Here is a 16,182-nt window from a genome sequence, read left to right on the forward strand (position 1 = left end):
ATTCTGCATGTAACTCTTATATACCGGAAAATTCCGGAATCGTTAGGCAGAAGTTACGATAAATATCGGTACTAACACAACATATGTATGTATGTACTACATACGTGTAATGATAAATGTATATTTAAAAATAGATATATGTACATTTATTAATACATGATGTACTATACATATGTATATTATGTACTATGTACATACTATGTACTACATACCGATATTTATCGTTAACTTCAGAGCAAATATGTGAATTCCTCGTTCCTCTTATTTTTGTCCACCTACATTACCACTGTGCCACTGTGGCCACTGTGCCCACGGTGCCCACAGTTGACTCCACTGTTTATGTGACGTGTTGAGTACTTGCGGGGCTTGCGGGTACTCGTTTGTAACTGCCGGCTGTATCAATTTACAGAAAATTCGTTTACTCGCAAAAGAGAAATTATTTTACAACGTTTCTGCAAAATGCTGAAATCATTATTTGACGATGTGCGGCGGATGAATAAACGACAGGTTATAAATTTTACAAAATCCCCTTAATAATTTCACCAGAAAATCACATATGTTTTTGAAACTTATTACTTTATTAAATTTTGTTAACTTTCTTTATAGTTCTTATACCAAGTGCTGAGTTTTGGTATGATAGTTTCCTCAGCTTTAATGATCTGGAAAGGTCTGATGGTAGTCACTGGCAGCGAAAGCCCAATTGTTGTCGTTCTAAGGTATTGGAAAAAATAACCTAACATTTCATGCATATCATATAATATTGATAGATTGTAGAAACTAAATATTTTATCTATATAGTGGAAGTATGGAGCCTGCATTTCATAGAGGAGATTTACTCTTTTTGACTAATTATAAAGAAGAACCTGTACGTGTTGGAGAGATTATTGTTTTTAAGGTCGAAGGAAGAGACATACCAATTGTCCACAGAGTAATTAAACTGCATGAAAAGTATGTTTTAATTGATTGTAAAACATTTCAGTGTAACCTGTGCTAACAGTGATTAATGATTTTTTTAGAGGTGACCAAAATAACACTGTTAAATTCCTGACTAAAGGAGACAATAATTCTGTTGATGATAGAGGCCTGTATGCACCTGGTCAATCTTGGCTGACACAAAAGGATGTAGTAGGTAGAGCAAGAGGATTTTTACCTTATGTAGGAATGGTAACAATTTGCATGAATGAATGGCCAAAATTGAAATATTTTGTATTAGCTTGCTTGGCAGGCTACGTATTGCTACACAGAGAATAAAGAATTCTTTTTATAAAATAGAGTAAATTAGGCCATTGTTTAAGTTAAACGAAAGTGCACTGCCATGTTAATCTAAGTACTGTTTACTTCAATCACAAACAGTATATCTACATGATTAAATACATGGCTTTTTAATCAGAACTTCGGGAACTTCCTATAAAAAGAAGAGGATTGTGTACGATAGCTCTGACAGAGCACCTGTATATTTGTGATAAATGATAGAAAGGATATGATACAGGATTTAGGATAAAGATATGGTGCCACATAATGGACTTTTTAGTTTATAACAGAAAAAAAAAGTAACAAGAACTAGAAATATTGTTTAGCACAGATTTTTCTACTTGCCCTTTTCTAACTAATTTTCAGAAATTGATTTAGGAAAATGTATTTTTATTTATTTCTCATTCCTACCTTAAAGTACTTAAAAATCACATGTAATAGTGCACTAATACAATGGTCAACCTTCAAAACAAATTATAAAAATTATATGAAAGTAAAGTATTCCAAAATGAAACTGTAAATATTCTGTATACAGCTGTTAATTTTTGCCAATTAATTATTAAGCAGACACTATCACCTTGAGTAACTATAACTTATTGATATTGTACATAATTTCACCTGCTTTTACTGTCCTCGATTGTTGAAAATCCTATAATGCAAAGAGATGCATTCCCTGTATTTTATTCATTTCTTATGTTACAAATTAAGCTCCAAATAATTTACTCCTTAAGAATTTTTTTCTGATAATCAAAACACTCTAATGTAATTTGATTCTCTTCTTATAAGTTGCAATAAAAAAAATTATAAAAGCACCCTTTTTTCAATTTAAAATTCAATAAAATAACAAACAAAAAACAGTTAGCTGCTATGAATAAAATTAAAAATATTGTATATACTCTAATGGATCTAATCAAATAACGATCAAATTACTAAAGCACAGGTATGAATTAAAAGTATTTATATTTTAAAATTAAATATAAAAGAAAATAATTTTAACAATGAACAATTAGAAACGTGCTGTCACATTAACCCAAGCTTCCTTAGGAGTAACAATCAGCCCAGGTAGTTTATCTTTTATGCGAAAAGGTTCGTTTTCTACAAAAGAAAAATTGAAGTTCTGCATGAGAGTGCTGAACATTTCAAATACCATGTACCTTGCGAACGTCTCACCGGCACAGACACGATGACCTGGATAAAAAATAGAAATTAAGGAAAATATTAATAAGATTAAATACTGTTTGGTAATTAAGAGTTAAGCTTGCCGAATCCAAAAGGCATTGTGAGATCTTTTTTAAGCTCGCCATTGTCATCCAGGAATCGCTCAGGTCTAAAAACTTCAGGGTCACCCCACACCTCTGGATCGAGATTCATTCCTGCTAAATTTGTTACTACTGAAGTATTTGCTGGAACTGTGAAGCCACCCAGAGTTGAAATTTTGACGGCTTTGTGTGTAACACCAAAGGGGGTAAGAGTTTCGATCCTCATCCCTTCTCGAATCGTAGCTTCCGTGTATGGAAGCCTTTTCAGAAAAATCAGGAATAACTTTGCCACAAGTATAAAATGATAAAATGTAAAAATAATAAGTTACGTGGTATAATTACTTATGTTTATCGTCCCATGTGATCAGCCTCCCTGTACCTACAACCCTATCAATTTCTTCCTGAACATTTTTTATAACATTCGGATTGTGCATAGTATATTTTAAGATATGAGTAACACTGCTTGGAACAGCTGACAAAGCTGGAAACATCACATCCACAATTGTCATAATAAGTTGTTCGTCAGTAAACGTGCTTTCAGCTTCTTCTTCCCTTAACTTTTTTAAATATCTATCAACAAATCCTCTTTCTTCATCATCCATATAAGTAGTCGAACGTAGTTTGATGTATTCCTACAAGAGATTATAGAAATAAAGCACAATTAATTTGTTCAACAGTTAAAGATATAAATACTAAATAAATCTTTGTATAATTTACTAACTTTAATAAAATCAGTAATCCCTTTGGTACCATTCACTATACTCATGTAGCCAAATATATCACCAAAGTATTTTAAACAATACATAAAAGAAATTGCACCACCGGTCGTATCTCCACCTCGTTGAAAAGTCATTGCAGATTTACAAATTTTACGTAGCTTATCATGATCTGCTCGATTCAATTTTTCTCCACTCATCACCAACCAAATAGCATTTGCAGAAAGTGGAAAAAGTATGTCCGGAAATAGAGCTTTGCCATCTTTTAAAACACCCTGTTATTAATCAATTAAAATTTAAATCATAAGTAAAATTTAGGGGATGTTCTATTTTCTCGATACTAAATTTTAATAATTTTTAAGGTAATGATACAAAGCCTCTTTTCTGTTCGTAATTTTTCTGATGTATACATGTATATATATATACAGGATTGCCGTTAACTATGGCCAATCGAAGAACCTCGTTTAGATATGAAAATTATTAATAAAAAAATCTTATAAAATTTGTTAATATTGTGAATATTTTTCAAACTATTTAGCAATATGTTTAAGTCAAGAGTATGCATAAATTATTAGGTAACTCGGTACATATTAATAATATGAAAAAATTCGTAAGAGCTTTTGCAGATATAATAATGAGGAAAAAAGTCTAATTACTCATTTTTACGTTGTTTAGATTTTTGAAGTTACAAATCAAAATGCTTAGGTCTACGTACATTCGCTAAGTTGACAGTCAACATAAATTGTTATGTAAGTCGTTGTATATGAATAATTTCGAAAAAAGTGTAGAATAACTTTTTAAAAATATGGTAATTTGCAGCAAAAAAGTAATGATTTTTTTCTCGCATTATTCATATTTATTGAATTACTTAACAGGATATGTCACCACTTCATACTGTTATTTAAATCGATAACTATCAGTAACATGAAAAAGATTCATTGGGATTTTATGTTGCAAATTACAATATCTTTAAAAAGTTATTCTACACTTTTTTCCAAAATGTTCACGTACACCGAGTTACATAACAATATATGTTGGCTGTCAATTTGGCAGATTTAGATCTAAGCATTTTTACCTGTAACTCCAAAAATATAAACAATCATATTATATCGGCAAATATGTCTTATGAATTTTCGTCAAATTATTAATATTTACCGAGCAGACTAACAATTTATGCACATATTCTTGACCTAAATATATTACTAAATATCTCGAAAAATATTCATATAATATTGAAAAATTTTATAAGAGTTTCTTATTATTGATTTTGATATCTAAACGATGCTTTCCGATTGACCATAGTTAACCAGTCATCTATATGTTAAACTCAAAAAATTGTATTACAATTTTACGATTAAATTTCATTGAAAATTCATTATGAATATACAGTGATATTATATAGTTTAATTATTTAAGTCATTTTGCTAGCCCCACGTTAGGACTGAGAATTTTTTATGTACAATACGACAAAAAATTCACAATTTATTGAAAATTATCGCATGTTACATATTTAGGGCGATAAGAACCGAAGGTATAATTATGATTATATTTATTTGTTTCGTAATTCATTTTTAGAGTCTGCTAGTTAGTGCTTTCCCAGAATAAACATTTTAATCTTATCTATATGTCTATTTTTGACTATTATAGTAATTAATAATATATTAAAGAAGAAATAGTGCTATAATTTAACTTAAAATAAGATTCAAATTTATATCAATTTCTGAAAAAACAACGATTAAAAGAATAGAATAACATAAAGTTGATAACGGTTGAATCGTTTCTTATTATTTAATTTCTATCAATTTTTCGTTGTACATAATGTACTCTTAAGAAGTAAATTATTTCAAGTTTATTTTAGCAACTTACCTTTTCACTATCATTATTGGGCCCATACTTCAAAGAATTAACCAATATTAAGACTTCATCTAAAATCTCTGCTTCTAATTTATCATGTCTTCTTCCAAATCCAAAATCTCTCAGGTGCCTCAATGCAAATCTTCTCTGTTCTTTCCATTGTGTGCCATCAATAAAAAATATACCCAATTGCTTTTTAAAAGCCCTTTCCATTATAACATCAGTATCTGTTACTCTACCATCGAATTCCTCCTTTGTAAATATTTCCTTAATACTTTTGTAATCATTTGCTACAATAGTGAAAGTATTTCCCATGTACAAACTAATAATCTTCGACTTGTACTTCTTTGTGTAATAAGGTATTGAAAAATGTGGAAAATTGTAGTTTCTCCACAATAAAAATGGATAGGACCCAAGAATCGGTAATCTTGGAATACCTAAAAAGGTAAAAGAACAAATCTGATAACAAAAATAGAATAATAAAAGATATAGACACTTATAAATTCTCTAAATAAAAATATGTAAATTATAAAAAAATTAAGATTCTTACATGGTGGTGCGTTAAAAGGTCTTTTAAAAATAAATTTAATTAGCTCATAAGTTAAAATAAGGAGCAAGCAGCCAATTAGTATTGGAGTCATTCTAAACCCGTAACATTCACTGCGCTGGATGAAAACATTGTGATGAGAAATCATCACGGCAAGCTTATCGTTATTTGTCGATTTCTACGTTACAAATAAATCAAGCCAGTTTTTAGATAAGATTGTTTTACTTGCTTTAAATTCATTATTCACTTGCTGATAACTCTAAGGTCCCAAAACTATAATGTCAATAACTTAAAATTGAACTTTGAACGTTTTAATCAATGCTTTGTTGTTTTTGCGCTGGCCTTTACTTTCCTCATTTTGATAAAAAATGTTAGTAATTTAGTTATGTGCAATCATAATCACGTTTTATTTACGATAAATAGTACATTTTTAATATTAATAAAACTATAAACATAAATAATAACAATATAATTACATACAATAGACGAGGAATAAGGAAAATCCAAATCTGATTAAATGTTAAATAAATGCTTTAGAAGAAATATCGACTGTCTCCTAAGCACTCTAATTGAAGATTATTCTTTACTATCGACTGTATTCTGCAGTCCCGTATTATCATTGCTCCAATATCTGGTGTTAATTTATATAGCATGGAAATGCAAGTTTCTAAGTTACGTATGATCTGTTTATCAAATACTGGGGTTTCTGTTAAGTCAATATGTAGTTTTAGAAAAGCACTGTAAAGTGGTATACAGTGCTCGGAAACGCGCAAATTGAAAATATGAAGAAAAGTTTTAGCAGCCTGTAAATAAAATTATTTAATAAATTATAGATAAATGTAATCATGTTATTATAAAAAAACAACTTCAATACCTCCAAGGTAGCTTTTAAAGTATTAAGATTTGTATGATGCTGGCAATATTCTGACAGTATCCTGCTGAGCCTTTCACACCACTTAGCACAGCCGACATTTGTCAAAAGTGGAGTTACACTGGACATGTAAGCATGACGTAATTCTACATTCTGTTCAAATTCCATATTGTCTAGTAAAGTAGCTAAAATATCATCTCTTTTTGTCCACTGTAAATAAACTTTAATGTTTATCAAATTCATTCAATTTATTTATTATCAAATACTTACTTCAAATACATTTATATTTGTATCAGAATACTCTATAACTGTCAATAAATCTGTTAAGCAAGAATATAATGGCATTATATATTTGGCTTCTCTTGTATAAGTTATTTTTTCCAATGTTTGATATATTAACTCTGCATATCCATTGGAGACAAAATTTTTCTTCTGCAGATTAAAAAAAAGAACATTTCTGTTTTGTTTGATTTTGAAAGAACATTTGAAAATTAAATTTTTGTTACCATTTGAGAATGTCGAACAATTTCATGCAAACATTCCAAGCCTATGAATATATTTTCTGGTACATAATCATCAATTATTATCAATGCAGTTGGAAGTACATCATTCATATTATCATATAATATTGGTTTCTATAAAGAAAAGGGGAGACATTATTTTAAATTGAATATTTAACAAAAATCTCAGCTTACTAACCTCTACTATATGTAAAAGCCATTTGTAACAAGAAACTGCTGCAGGATAAGTTTTCCACGTGTCTTTCATAAGTTTAGGTCTTAGCAGAAGTAAAACAGCATTAAAATTGTTATCCTTTTGTATGAATTTGTCAACATTGAAGCAATTGAATAATGAGCAGCAAGATAAGATAATTTGTTTTGATAAAAGCACAGATTCAGCAGTATTCCATACATTTTTTTCATGATGTTCCCCGACAAGAGCTATAATATTGATAGCAAAAGTGTGAACTAGTATTGCGTTAAAATCAGATTCTGAGCACTTTTCCTTATATTCATGTATATGTTGGAGAGTTGAAAGGATATTCTGCAAATTTCTATCTATGATTTGTCTGTATTCCCTAAAATCTTTCTCAACCAAAGGACGATCTACCCCAAAATTCTTTTGGGGTACAAATGTTTTTTGAACCAATTCTATACAAGAAGTCCACAACTTCTCGTTCGCCACATTCTCATTAATTTTCAATGCTTCCAGCTCCTTTAATAAATTATCCATTATTGCTCTTACTCCACTATGCTTTCACAACAATTAATCGTACTTAATTGTTGCTTACATTTGTTCTTTGACATTTAATCGTTCAGTCAGTTTAAGTTGGCTCAATGTATTTAATACTAGTGATGCTGATACAATATCGATATTTATAAAATCGATATTTTTATGTTAATATATCGATATTTTGTATCGATTCTTTACTTGGTTGTATCAGTGAATATCATTATTATAATTTGAATATATCAAATTTTTAACGCTTAATCTTATAATTAGGAATCTTAGGTTATTTGTTCTCACACCAACTTTGGATGAATTCTTACTCTGTCGAACACTGAGTAAATTGGAAAATATAAAAAAATCTTAATTTATTAGCCTTATTGCCACTCGTGAATATATTACTACTAGATAAAGAATTAAGCAATTACATTCTAATAAAGGTCAAAGGTATACTGAAATGGTAAATATGGATAGAGGATTAATTATCTGTAATTACATTAATTAACTTAATATTTTTCATCTTGTAACATAAATTATTTTACATTTTTCAGCAGGATTAATAATATATTCCTAACACCAGCTTAATATTCCTTTCTTTAATCCTTAGCTGTCCTTAGCACAGCTGTTTAACTTATTAAGTAGTATGATTTAATCCATTTTATCTATTATACCCATTTTATATTTTATTATTATTTATACTGCTTATAATTACCTATAATTAGAAAAGTAAATTGGCAATGCTGTAATAAAATTATAATAAGTAACTCTTTGAATTTGAATATATTATTTTAGTGCCGCCAAGAAGTTCAATTTGGAAATTTTTCATTAAAAGTAGTACAGGGGGCAAGTGCAAAATATGTCAACAAAATGTAAAAGGGAACAACACTACTAATCTGAAAATTCATATTCAACGATATCAATCAAAATATTAATATGGAGGAAATACAAACCTCATCTGCAAATAATAACCATACAAGTTTTAAGAGGAACATAATGGTAACATTCATGTTTCTTTTCCACTTATGGGACAAATATTAATATAGAAGTATCTAATTTCTATTTTTAACATATAATAGATGCTTGAGGATAATACATTGGAACTAGATGATCCAGATTGGGATAAAGCAAACATTACTAATACTACTAATATACAATCTTCATCGGGCTCAAATTTAGAAAGGAAACAGCCAAGGATCGATAATCAAATAATAAAGCAGAAATCATTTGAAGGTAATATAAAGTTTATAAAAAATGTCCCCCCCCCCCCCCCCATTAGAATTAAAATGTGCTTTATTCAAATATTTATATAGTAATGGTATTACTGTTATTTGATTGTAGAAGGTGGTAAAAAAAGCAATAGAAATAATAATAACATTTTATTTATGATAACTAAAGACAACATGCCACTACAAACGGTGGAAAAAGAAGGATTTAAAGTTTTTGTAAATTCATTGGTTCCGTTATATAAAATTCCAAGTCGATGTACAATGACAAGGCTCATGGAAGAAAAATACAACATTTTATCAAATTTAATAAAAGTGCAACTCTCTAATGTTGATAACATATCTTTAACTACGGATATATGGACTGAACCTTTGAATACAAAATCTTTTCTTGGACTGACTGCTCATTTTATAAAAAAAGATAGACACAAATCAATAACAATTGGAGTAACAGAGTTAACCGAAAGACATAGCTCTGAATATATAGAAATGTGGTTGCTAAACGTTGTAAAAGAGTGGAAAATTAATATTACTAATATAGTAGTTATAGTATGTGATAATGGTGCAAATATAAAGAAAGCAGTTAAAGATGCTTTTGGCGTAGAAACGCAGTTATCTTGTTTCGCGCATACCTTAAATTTGATTCCTTCTAAAGTTATAGAAAGCGATAATATTAACTACATTTGTAGAAAAGTTAAAATTATCGTAGCATATTTTAAGAAGTCGGTGATTGCAATGGATAACCTGCGAGCTGTTTCAGACTTAAAATTGATACAATCTATAGATACTAGATGGAATTCAACACATGACATGTTAGTCAGATTTATTGAATTATCTGAGAAAATTGGTTCTGTGATTTTACGATTACCTGCAGCTCCATCAATGATAACAGCTACAGAGCTACAAACTTCAAAGGAGTTCGTAGAACTCCTGAAGCCGTTTAAGGATGCAACAATGATTATATGTGGAGAGTACTATATGACTGCCAGTAAAGCAATACCTATAGTGAACACATTAAAAGCAGCTATAAGCCAATCTGAGCCTAAAACAGTGGAAGGTAATAATATGAAGCAACTCTTGCTACAACAAATTGAATTAAGATTTCAAAACATAGAAGAAGGCACTATTTTGGCTACTGCAACGATTTTAGATCCACGTTTTAAATCCATTCACTTCCATGACAAAACAGCTTGCTCTAAAGTGACAATGAATATAGCAGCGCTAATTAACAATAGTCCAATTTCAGATATAAAAGATGAAAATTATTCTGTCAGTGTGAATATAAATAATAATGTTAACAATTTTTGGTTACATCACCTAAATTTGGTACATAAATCAAAAGAGAAAGTTAGTGCACATTTGAATAAAATTCCTGATGACTTACAATTTTATTTAAGTCAACCTCCTATTGAGATGGATGCATGCCCTATAAAATTTTGGCAATCTAATAATTCTCCATTGAATAAATTGGGACAAAGGTACTTAGCAGCAATTGCATCATCAGTACCATGTGAAAGACTGTTTTCGAGAGCTGGAAGGATTATTACAGAAAGCAGGAATCGTTTAAGTAGCGAACACCTGCAACAATTATTATTTTTAGGTTCGTTACCAGTAGAAGATTGGATTTCATAAAAACATGTTAACTTCATTTATATATATATATAATATTTTATGTATTCTCTTTAAATTAACTGCTGCCTCTGTTGTATGAAAAGTAAAATATTCTATGATTGCAGATGGCTATCAGTGTCTCTTCTTCGGTATGCTTCTTTAAATGTAGATCAGAATCTCTAGGGTTTTAGAAAATGACATCTGTAATAAAAATATAAACAACAAAGAATCTTGTTCTCTTTTATTTGATTTATATATAATAAATAAATAATACTTATCTATAAATGGTAGAAGTTTTATTCCAATAACCTCAATATGTTTACAGCTTTCACAGAAAAAACGATTGTCGCGCTCTGCCGTGGACAAAATATTAATTATTGATGCACTAATATATCGAAGATCAATACATTGACTTCGATACATAACATATATCGATAGGTCTGTTCGTAATACGTAATGATATGAAATATCGATATAATTGGATGACTTGAGCATCACTATTTAATACAACAAACAGATATATCTCGAAGGTTCACAATCGATATGAAACTCCAATATTAAAATGCTCTCTGCTGTATTCAAGAAACTCGGAAAATATTTTGTTAATAACACATTGAAGTCACAATATAATCTTAAGTAAACCTTTTTTGGACAAGATATTTTTTTATTGAAAATCCAAATATATACCTTTAAAAATTTCTTTACTTTATAGGAGAAAATAATGGTTATTAAGAAAGTAGGAATCAACAACTTAAGTCTGGGCGCTCATTGAAGGAAGAAGCGAAAGTGCCGCCGCCGTGACAAAAATCACAATTATAGTAGCGTATACTATTATTACGGTATTATTTATTTTACTGTCAATTCCATGCAGATATTGGTAATTATGAATTAATGCAGCTGTACTGTAGTAGGTGATAGTTTCGATATGGCTGAGTACCGTTAGTTCATTTTGTATTCATTGCTAAAGGCTTGGTGTGATCTCACTATCTCTCCCGGAGCTTATCATTCTATTTCAAACTCCATTTTTCCTCTCCTCGAAGTCACCGCCCCACACTTATTTCCTGCTTCCCAACTTGAAAAAGTGCGTATGGTAAATAAACTTATTATGCAGGACGATGATAGTCATGACTAATTAATCTCATGAAATAATTTTTTTTTCTATCATGTAATTACCATTTTCATCTTGATTTCTGAAGTTTGTTCATACATATTTACTTCCTAATTTGTTTATTTTATTTATTACTAAGTTAATACTTATTTCTTTCTTAAACTGCATGTACTATTTATTGTCTGATTTTGTTTATTATTCATAGTTTTTTAGGTTACATAAAAAGTTGATATTTAGTATGATAAAACAAAAATAAGTATCTTTGTATTCTTATGTTGTTTTCTTATGTTCTTTTTTTAGGATCTGGATCATATTGCGTATCTTCTGGTGTAGGAAGTGATTCTGAAATTATGGCTGAATTAGCTGCTCTTCTCCGCCAGGAAATTCCTGAGGGAAGGAGCAATTTGGCTGACAGCCATTCAAATCTTGAGCGTGTTGCTCAGTACTGCGAAGCTAATTATTTTCAGGCTGAAAACAATAGAATTGCTTTAGAAGAAACCAAAAACTACACTACACAATCATTAGCTAGTGTAGCTTATCAGATCAACACTTTGGCATATAATTTTCTACAACTATTAGATTTGCAAACGTCACAACTTGCTGAAATGGAAAGCCAAATGAATCATATTGAGCAGACAGTCATGATACACAAAGAGAAGGTAGCTAGAAGGGAAATAGGAGTGTTGACTGCTAATAAAATGACAACCCGTCAATATAAAATTATTACACCTGCAAATCCTGAAAAACCAATTAAATATGTCAGGAAGGGAATTGATTATACTATTCTGGACGATATAGGACATGGTGTGCGAAGCAGTGGAACACCCAGAAGTAAACAGAGAGGAGGCAGTCAGGGTAGCGTTCAAAGTTTAGGAGCTACCTCCACAGGATCTGGTCTGGCTAATGCTATAGTAGGACCAGCTCCAACAACTAAGCCTCCTACTCCACCCCAGACAGTTAGAACAGGTAGATTTTATACATTTTATTATTTATATTAGTTTTATTAAAATAATTACATATACTTATAGGTACATTAAGTAAAGGCTCTCGTGAATACAGAACCCCACCGGCAGTTCCACCTCCACAAGTTCCAAGTCATTATGCTCCAAATTATCCACTAGGACATCCAAGAAGGGAGCGAGGCCCGGGATATAGCACTTTACCGCTCCATGCTCATACAACCCATGCTGGGCATAATGCAAATCATAATGCTCATACAAATAATATTGCTCAACATCCAGGTGCACCTCAAATAGGAACTGTACATCCTTTGCAGAGTCATCCCCAAACTCCACCTCCTGCTCCTCCCAATCTTACAGGAAATACAGGGTATATACAAGAACAATTGAACAGTATGCCTCGTAAGTTTATTACATTGTATAGGTGCATTATGTCATAAATGAATTTGTTAGTTCAAATTTGTTATATTCATTAGCACCACCGTCTCCATTGGTCGGTGCTGGAGATATGGCAGATTATACTGGGCATCATACATTGCCACACAGACTATCGCATCAGATTAGTCGAAGTAGTGGTGCTAATAGTCCACCTTTACCTCCACCACCCCCACCTGAACAAGATGAGCACCCTCAATTTGGAAGACCGCAGCAATCAAGTGCTATTATGCCAATTGTGCCAGACGAAGAAGATTTACCTGGCTGGGTACCAAAGAATTATATCGAAAAAGGTAAGCATTGATTATTATATTAAGAAGTATTAAAGTTTAGTACATAATCTAATATAATTCTATAATTTAAGTGGTGGCAATATACGATTATTATGCGGACAAAGAGGATGAGCTTAGTTTCCAGGAAAGCTCAGTGATTTACGTTCTAAAAAAGAATGATGATGGATGGTGGGAAGGTGTTATGGACGGGATAACAGGTTTATTCCCAGGGAACTACGTAGAACCCTGCGTTTAAAGGAAGTTATATGTTACAAAATCCAAAAACTGATTTTCCACGTTAGCTATTGGCTATGTTATCATGTAGAGTATTAAATGACGGGAAATGTAGTTTTTATAGTCATCCGATAAGGACTAAAGCTCAAGGAGTTTGTTAAGCAGGATAAAAACAGCAGTGCTAAAACTGCTTGGCATTTAATTCTTCCAAAATACAAGCGTAAGAAGTCAAAACTTTTAGTGCTAAATAAATGAAATTGTATTTTTATGTACGTTCTTCGTAAATCGACCAGGAAAGGAGTCTGTGTCAAAAATTACACAATTTGTATATGAATAATCAAAATATCAATTGCATCAATTGCGATTGTAAAATCGTAGCTTTTGTAAAACGATAGATTTATTTTAACAGTTGTACATTAGTCTCTAATATAATTTCAGATCCAACAATAAAGTAATTAAGATAATTTTCCAGCTATCTTTTATTCCCATGTCTCATTCTCAAAGCTAAATTCAGATACTATAAATTTACCGTAATTAATTTTCTATTTTATGCCATTCATTATCAATATAAAGCTTTTCACACATTAGAAGTTCACCCCCATTCAAAACAGGCGCAAAGTGCATACTGCAGTCTACTGCGTTTTACTGCGCACGTTGAAAACAGCCTCGCATCTATTTTATATTTTCCCCCGCCACGAACAGATATCATAATAATAATAAAAATCAGCTTTTAATTGGTAAGTTAAATATGTATAACAAAAGAACCTTGAATTAAAATTTATTGCGGCTATCAGATTAATTAAACATAAAAATTTCTGGATGAGTTGAATTAGATAAATGAAATTGGAAAAATTACTGTATCTGTAAATAACAAATATAGGAAAGAGTGAAAATTGTCCAAACAAATATTCGTCCCTGCTGACTAAAAATATTCGTAATCATTGTGCGATAGATGTAAAAAGAAGGCATATAACTACAACGTATTACTAGGCGTTTGGCGAATATTGGGAAAAATAAAATCTCGTAAGAAGTTCAAGTCGTATCGGTATATCTGTTTCCAAGTTGGTTGACAAAGACTTGGGGAAAGTGTCGAATTATGGATCGGAGTGTACGGAATGCATTCACGGTGCATACGAACAAACACAACTGAATTATCTGAATCTACGAACGTCACGATCTACGAAGAATGACATTTAAATTCTTTTGTTGAATTGAGAAGGAAGATAAAATTATCTTTGTGGTTAGCATATTTCTCCAGGAATAAGGACGTATCAAGGACACTAGGAAAAGGTAGAATGGACATGGATAACGAGCTGGACCAGCATTTGCTACAACAATTCAGTTGTTTAGGGACAATGGATAAAGATGATTTAGTAAACGAGCTCCGGAGGCTACTCGGTGATAGTATAAACGTGCCCACTGCTACTTTTTTCCTGGATATGAATAATTGGTATTTATCAGCCAATCCCCTCTCTTTCATTTTTAATTTATCAACATAACCTACCTTATACCACCATTATCCCTAGTTCTAATTTCATCTGACAGCTCACTAAATTTACTCCTTTATATATATATATATATGTGTGTGTGTGTGTGTTATAGGATAATATTTTAGTACAAACTTTTTACTGTGTTTATCCTCTGGGATAATTTTTTTGTCAAAAATATAAAGCCTAATATTCTTCTTAAAATCTTAAGGTTGTATTATTTCTTGTAGGAACCTACAAGCAGCAATTTGTAGCTATTTTGATTGCGACTATCACATACCTTCAAAAGGACCGTCTATGACATTGATATGTGACAGTACTATTGGAGAGGGTGAATCAGTACCTCCCAATACCAAATTTAGGAAATCTTGGAAAGTAAGGAATAATGGTATTACAACTTGGCCAAGTAACATTAATCTTAAGCAAGTATGGGGATTGCCTATGGAAGATGGCAATAAGGTATATATCCCATCTCTGGCTCCTAAAGAAACAACGGAAATAACATTAGTGTTAAAAAGCCCTGCAGAATGTGGTTTTTATCAAAATAAATGGAGAATGATGACATTTTCTGGTGCTCTTTTTGGAGGTAAGTATTCCTTACACTTAAAAATTGGATGTTATAGGTGATTCATATATAATTCACTTTAATAGATGTTCTAAGAATGGATATAACAGTACATGAATCTGGTACCTTAGCAGTGACTCAGCAGTTCCATCAATTGAGTACTTCGCAACCCAATGATGACCCAATGTAGTAGCTTTTACAGCATTATTTGTTATTGTTCACAAAAATTCTTTAATTTAGGTTAATGAGGTAATTATACTAGCTAAATTGAATATTAATTTTAACTGATTCTCCTTTATTAATCTTATAGTTAATTGTAATAAAAAATAGACCTTTCTGTTTTTTAAAGATATACTTTCTCTTTAAAAAATTTTAAATGTGTACAAATTTATGTGAACAAAACAAAGCTCTAAGCTGCTATTTGAATTGAATGAATGTTGAAAGCATCAGAACTTAAGTACTGTATAGACATGTTATTTTATTAAAAATTGAAAATTATCTATACACAAATTTTGAAAAATATCCATGTTTATCAGTTTATTTTAGGATTTTTTTTATATTAC

General features: G+C 30.8%; 6 protein-coding genes across 15 annotated transcripts; 4 read left to right on the top strand and 2 right to left on the bottom strand.

Annotated features, from left to right (window-relative positions):
* Positions 1 to 297: 297 nt before the first annotated feature.
* twr (signal peptidase complex catalytic subunit SEC11 homolog C twr) lies at positions 298 to 2,063 on the top strand. The gene is made up of 4 exons (XM_066730549.1): positions 298 to 507; positions 607 to 716; positions 799 to 948; positions 1,017 to 2,063. Exons 1-4 carry the CDS (start codon positions 460 to 462, stop codon positions 1,249 to 1,251), a joined length of 543 nt encoding a protein of 180 aa, XP_066586646.1. The 5' UTR covers positions 298 to 459; the 3' UTR covers positions 1,252 to 2,063.
* Positions 2,064 to 2,194: 131 nt separating this feature from the next.
* On the bottom strand, positions 2,195 to 5,817 carry Cyp304a1 (Probable cytochrome P450 304a1). Its single transcript, XM_066730546.1, has 6 exons — positions 5,631 to 5,817; positions 5,093 to 5,517; positions 3,232 to 3,501; positions 2,853 to 3,142; positions 2,514 to 2,770; positions 2,195 to 2,439 (listed from the first exon to the last, which is right to left on the bottom strand). The coding sequence occupies exons 1-6, from the start codon at positions 5,773 to 5,775 to the stop codon at positions 2,258 to 2,260; spliced, it is 1,569 nt and encodes a 522-aa protein (XP_066586643.1). The 5' UTR covers positions 5,776 to 5,817; the 3' UTR covers positions 2,195 to 2,257.
* A 190-nt stretch (positions 5,818 to 6,007) lies between these two features.
* LOC136775612 (TELO2-interacting protein 2-like) lies at positions 6,008 to 7,842 on the bottom strand. Its single transcript, XM_066730548.1, has 5 exons — positions 7,198 to 7,842; positions 7,005 to 7,133; positions 6,769 to 6,930; positions 6,502 to 6,708; positions 6,008 to 6,430 (listed from the first exon to the last, which is right to left on the bottom strand). The coding sequence occupies exons 1-5, from the start codon at positions 7,729 to 7,731 to the stop codon at positions 6,161 to 6,163; spliced, it is 1,302 nt and encodes a 433-aa protein (XP_066586645.1). The 5' UTR covers positions 7,732 to 7,842; the 3' UTR covers positions 6,008 to 6,160.
* A 127-nt stretch (positions 7,843 to 7,969) lies between these two features.
* On the top strand, positions 7,970 to 10,765 carry LOC136775523 (E3 SUMO-protein ligase ZBED1-like). 3 transcript variants are annotated; one of them, XM_066730379.1, is made up of 5 exons: positions 7,970 to 8,185; positions 8,277 to 8,721; positions 8,802 to 8,955; positions 9,064 to 10,005; positions 10,195 to 10,765. In XM_066730379.1, the coding sequence occupies exons 2-5, from the start codon at positions 8,659 to 8,661 to the stop codon at positions 10,578 to 10,580; spliced, it is 1,545 nt and encodes a 514-aa protein (XP_066586476.1). In that variant the 5' UTR covers positions 7,970 to 8,185; positions 8,277 to 8,658; the 3' UTR covers positions 10,581 to 10,765. The 3 variants fall into 3 exon arrangements, with proteins under 3 accessions (XP_066586476.1, XP_066586475.1, XP_066586474.1); XM_066730378.1 differs by having other exon boundaries at positions 8,277 to 8,366; positions 8,518 to 8,721; positions 9,064 to 10,765; XM_066730377.1 differs by having other exon boundaries at positions 8,518 to 8,721; positions 9,064 to 10,765.
* Positions 10,766 to 11,063: 298 nt separating this feature from the next.
* Abi (tyrosine kinase Abl) lies at positions 11,064 to 14,031 on the top strand. 8 transcript variants are annotated; one of them, XM_066730381.1, is made up of 5 exons: positions 11,064 to 11,497; positions 11,968 to 12,633; positions 12,696 to 13,028; positions 13,103 to 13,354; positions 13,426 to 14,031. In XM_066730381.1, the coding sequence occupies exons 1-5, from the start codon at positions 11,485 to 11,487 to the stop codon at positions 13,587 to 13,589; spliced, it is 1,428 nt and encodes a 475-aa protein (XP_066586478.1). In that variant the 5' UTR covers positions 11,064 to 11,484; the 3' UTR covers positions 13,590 to 14,031. The 8 variants fall into 8 exon arrangements, with proteins under 8 accessions (XP_066586478.1, XP_066586477.1, XP_066586479.1 ...); XM_066730380.1 differs by having other exon boundaries at positions 11,064 to 11,466; XM_066730382.1 differs by having other exon boundaries at positions 11,064 to 11,436.
* A 273-nt stretch (positions 14,032 to 14,304) lies between these two features.
* Positions 14,305 to 15,843, top strand: LOC136775526 (protein ILRUN). Its single transcript, XM_066730390.1, has 3 exons — positions 14,305 to 15,017; positions 15,285 to 15,640; positions 15,706 to 15,843. Exons 1-3 carry the CDS (start codon positions 14,863 to 14,865, stop codon positions 15,807 to 15,809), a joined length of 615 nt encoding a protein of 204 aa, XP_066586487.1. The 5' UTR covers positions 14,305 to 14,862; the 3' UTR covers positions 15,810 to 15,843.
* Positions 15,844 to 16,182: the final 339 nt, after the last annotated feature.

This window comes from Prorops nasuta, unplaced genomic scaffold (genome assembly GCF_024137725.1).
Source record: "Prorops nasuta isolate Cenicafe-Biocafe unplaced genomic scaffold, Cenicafe_Pnas_1.2 PNAS00008, whole genome shotgun sequence".
NCBI classification, from domain to species: domain Eukaryota; kingdom Metazoa; phylum Arthropoda; class Insecta; order Hymenoptera; family Bethylidae; genus Prorops; species Prorops nasuta.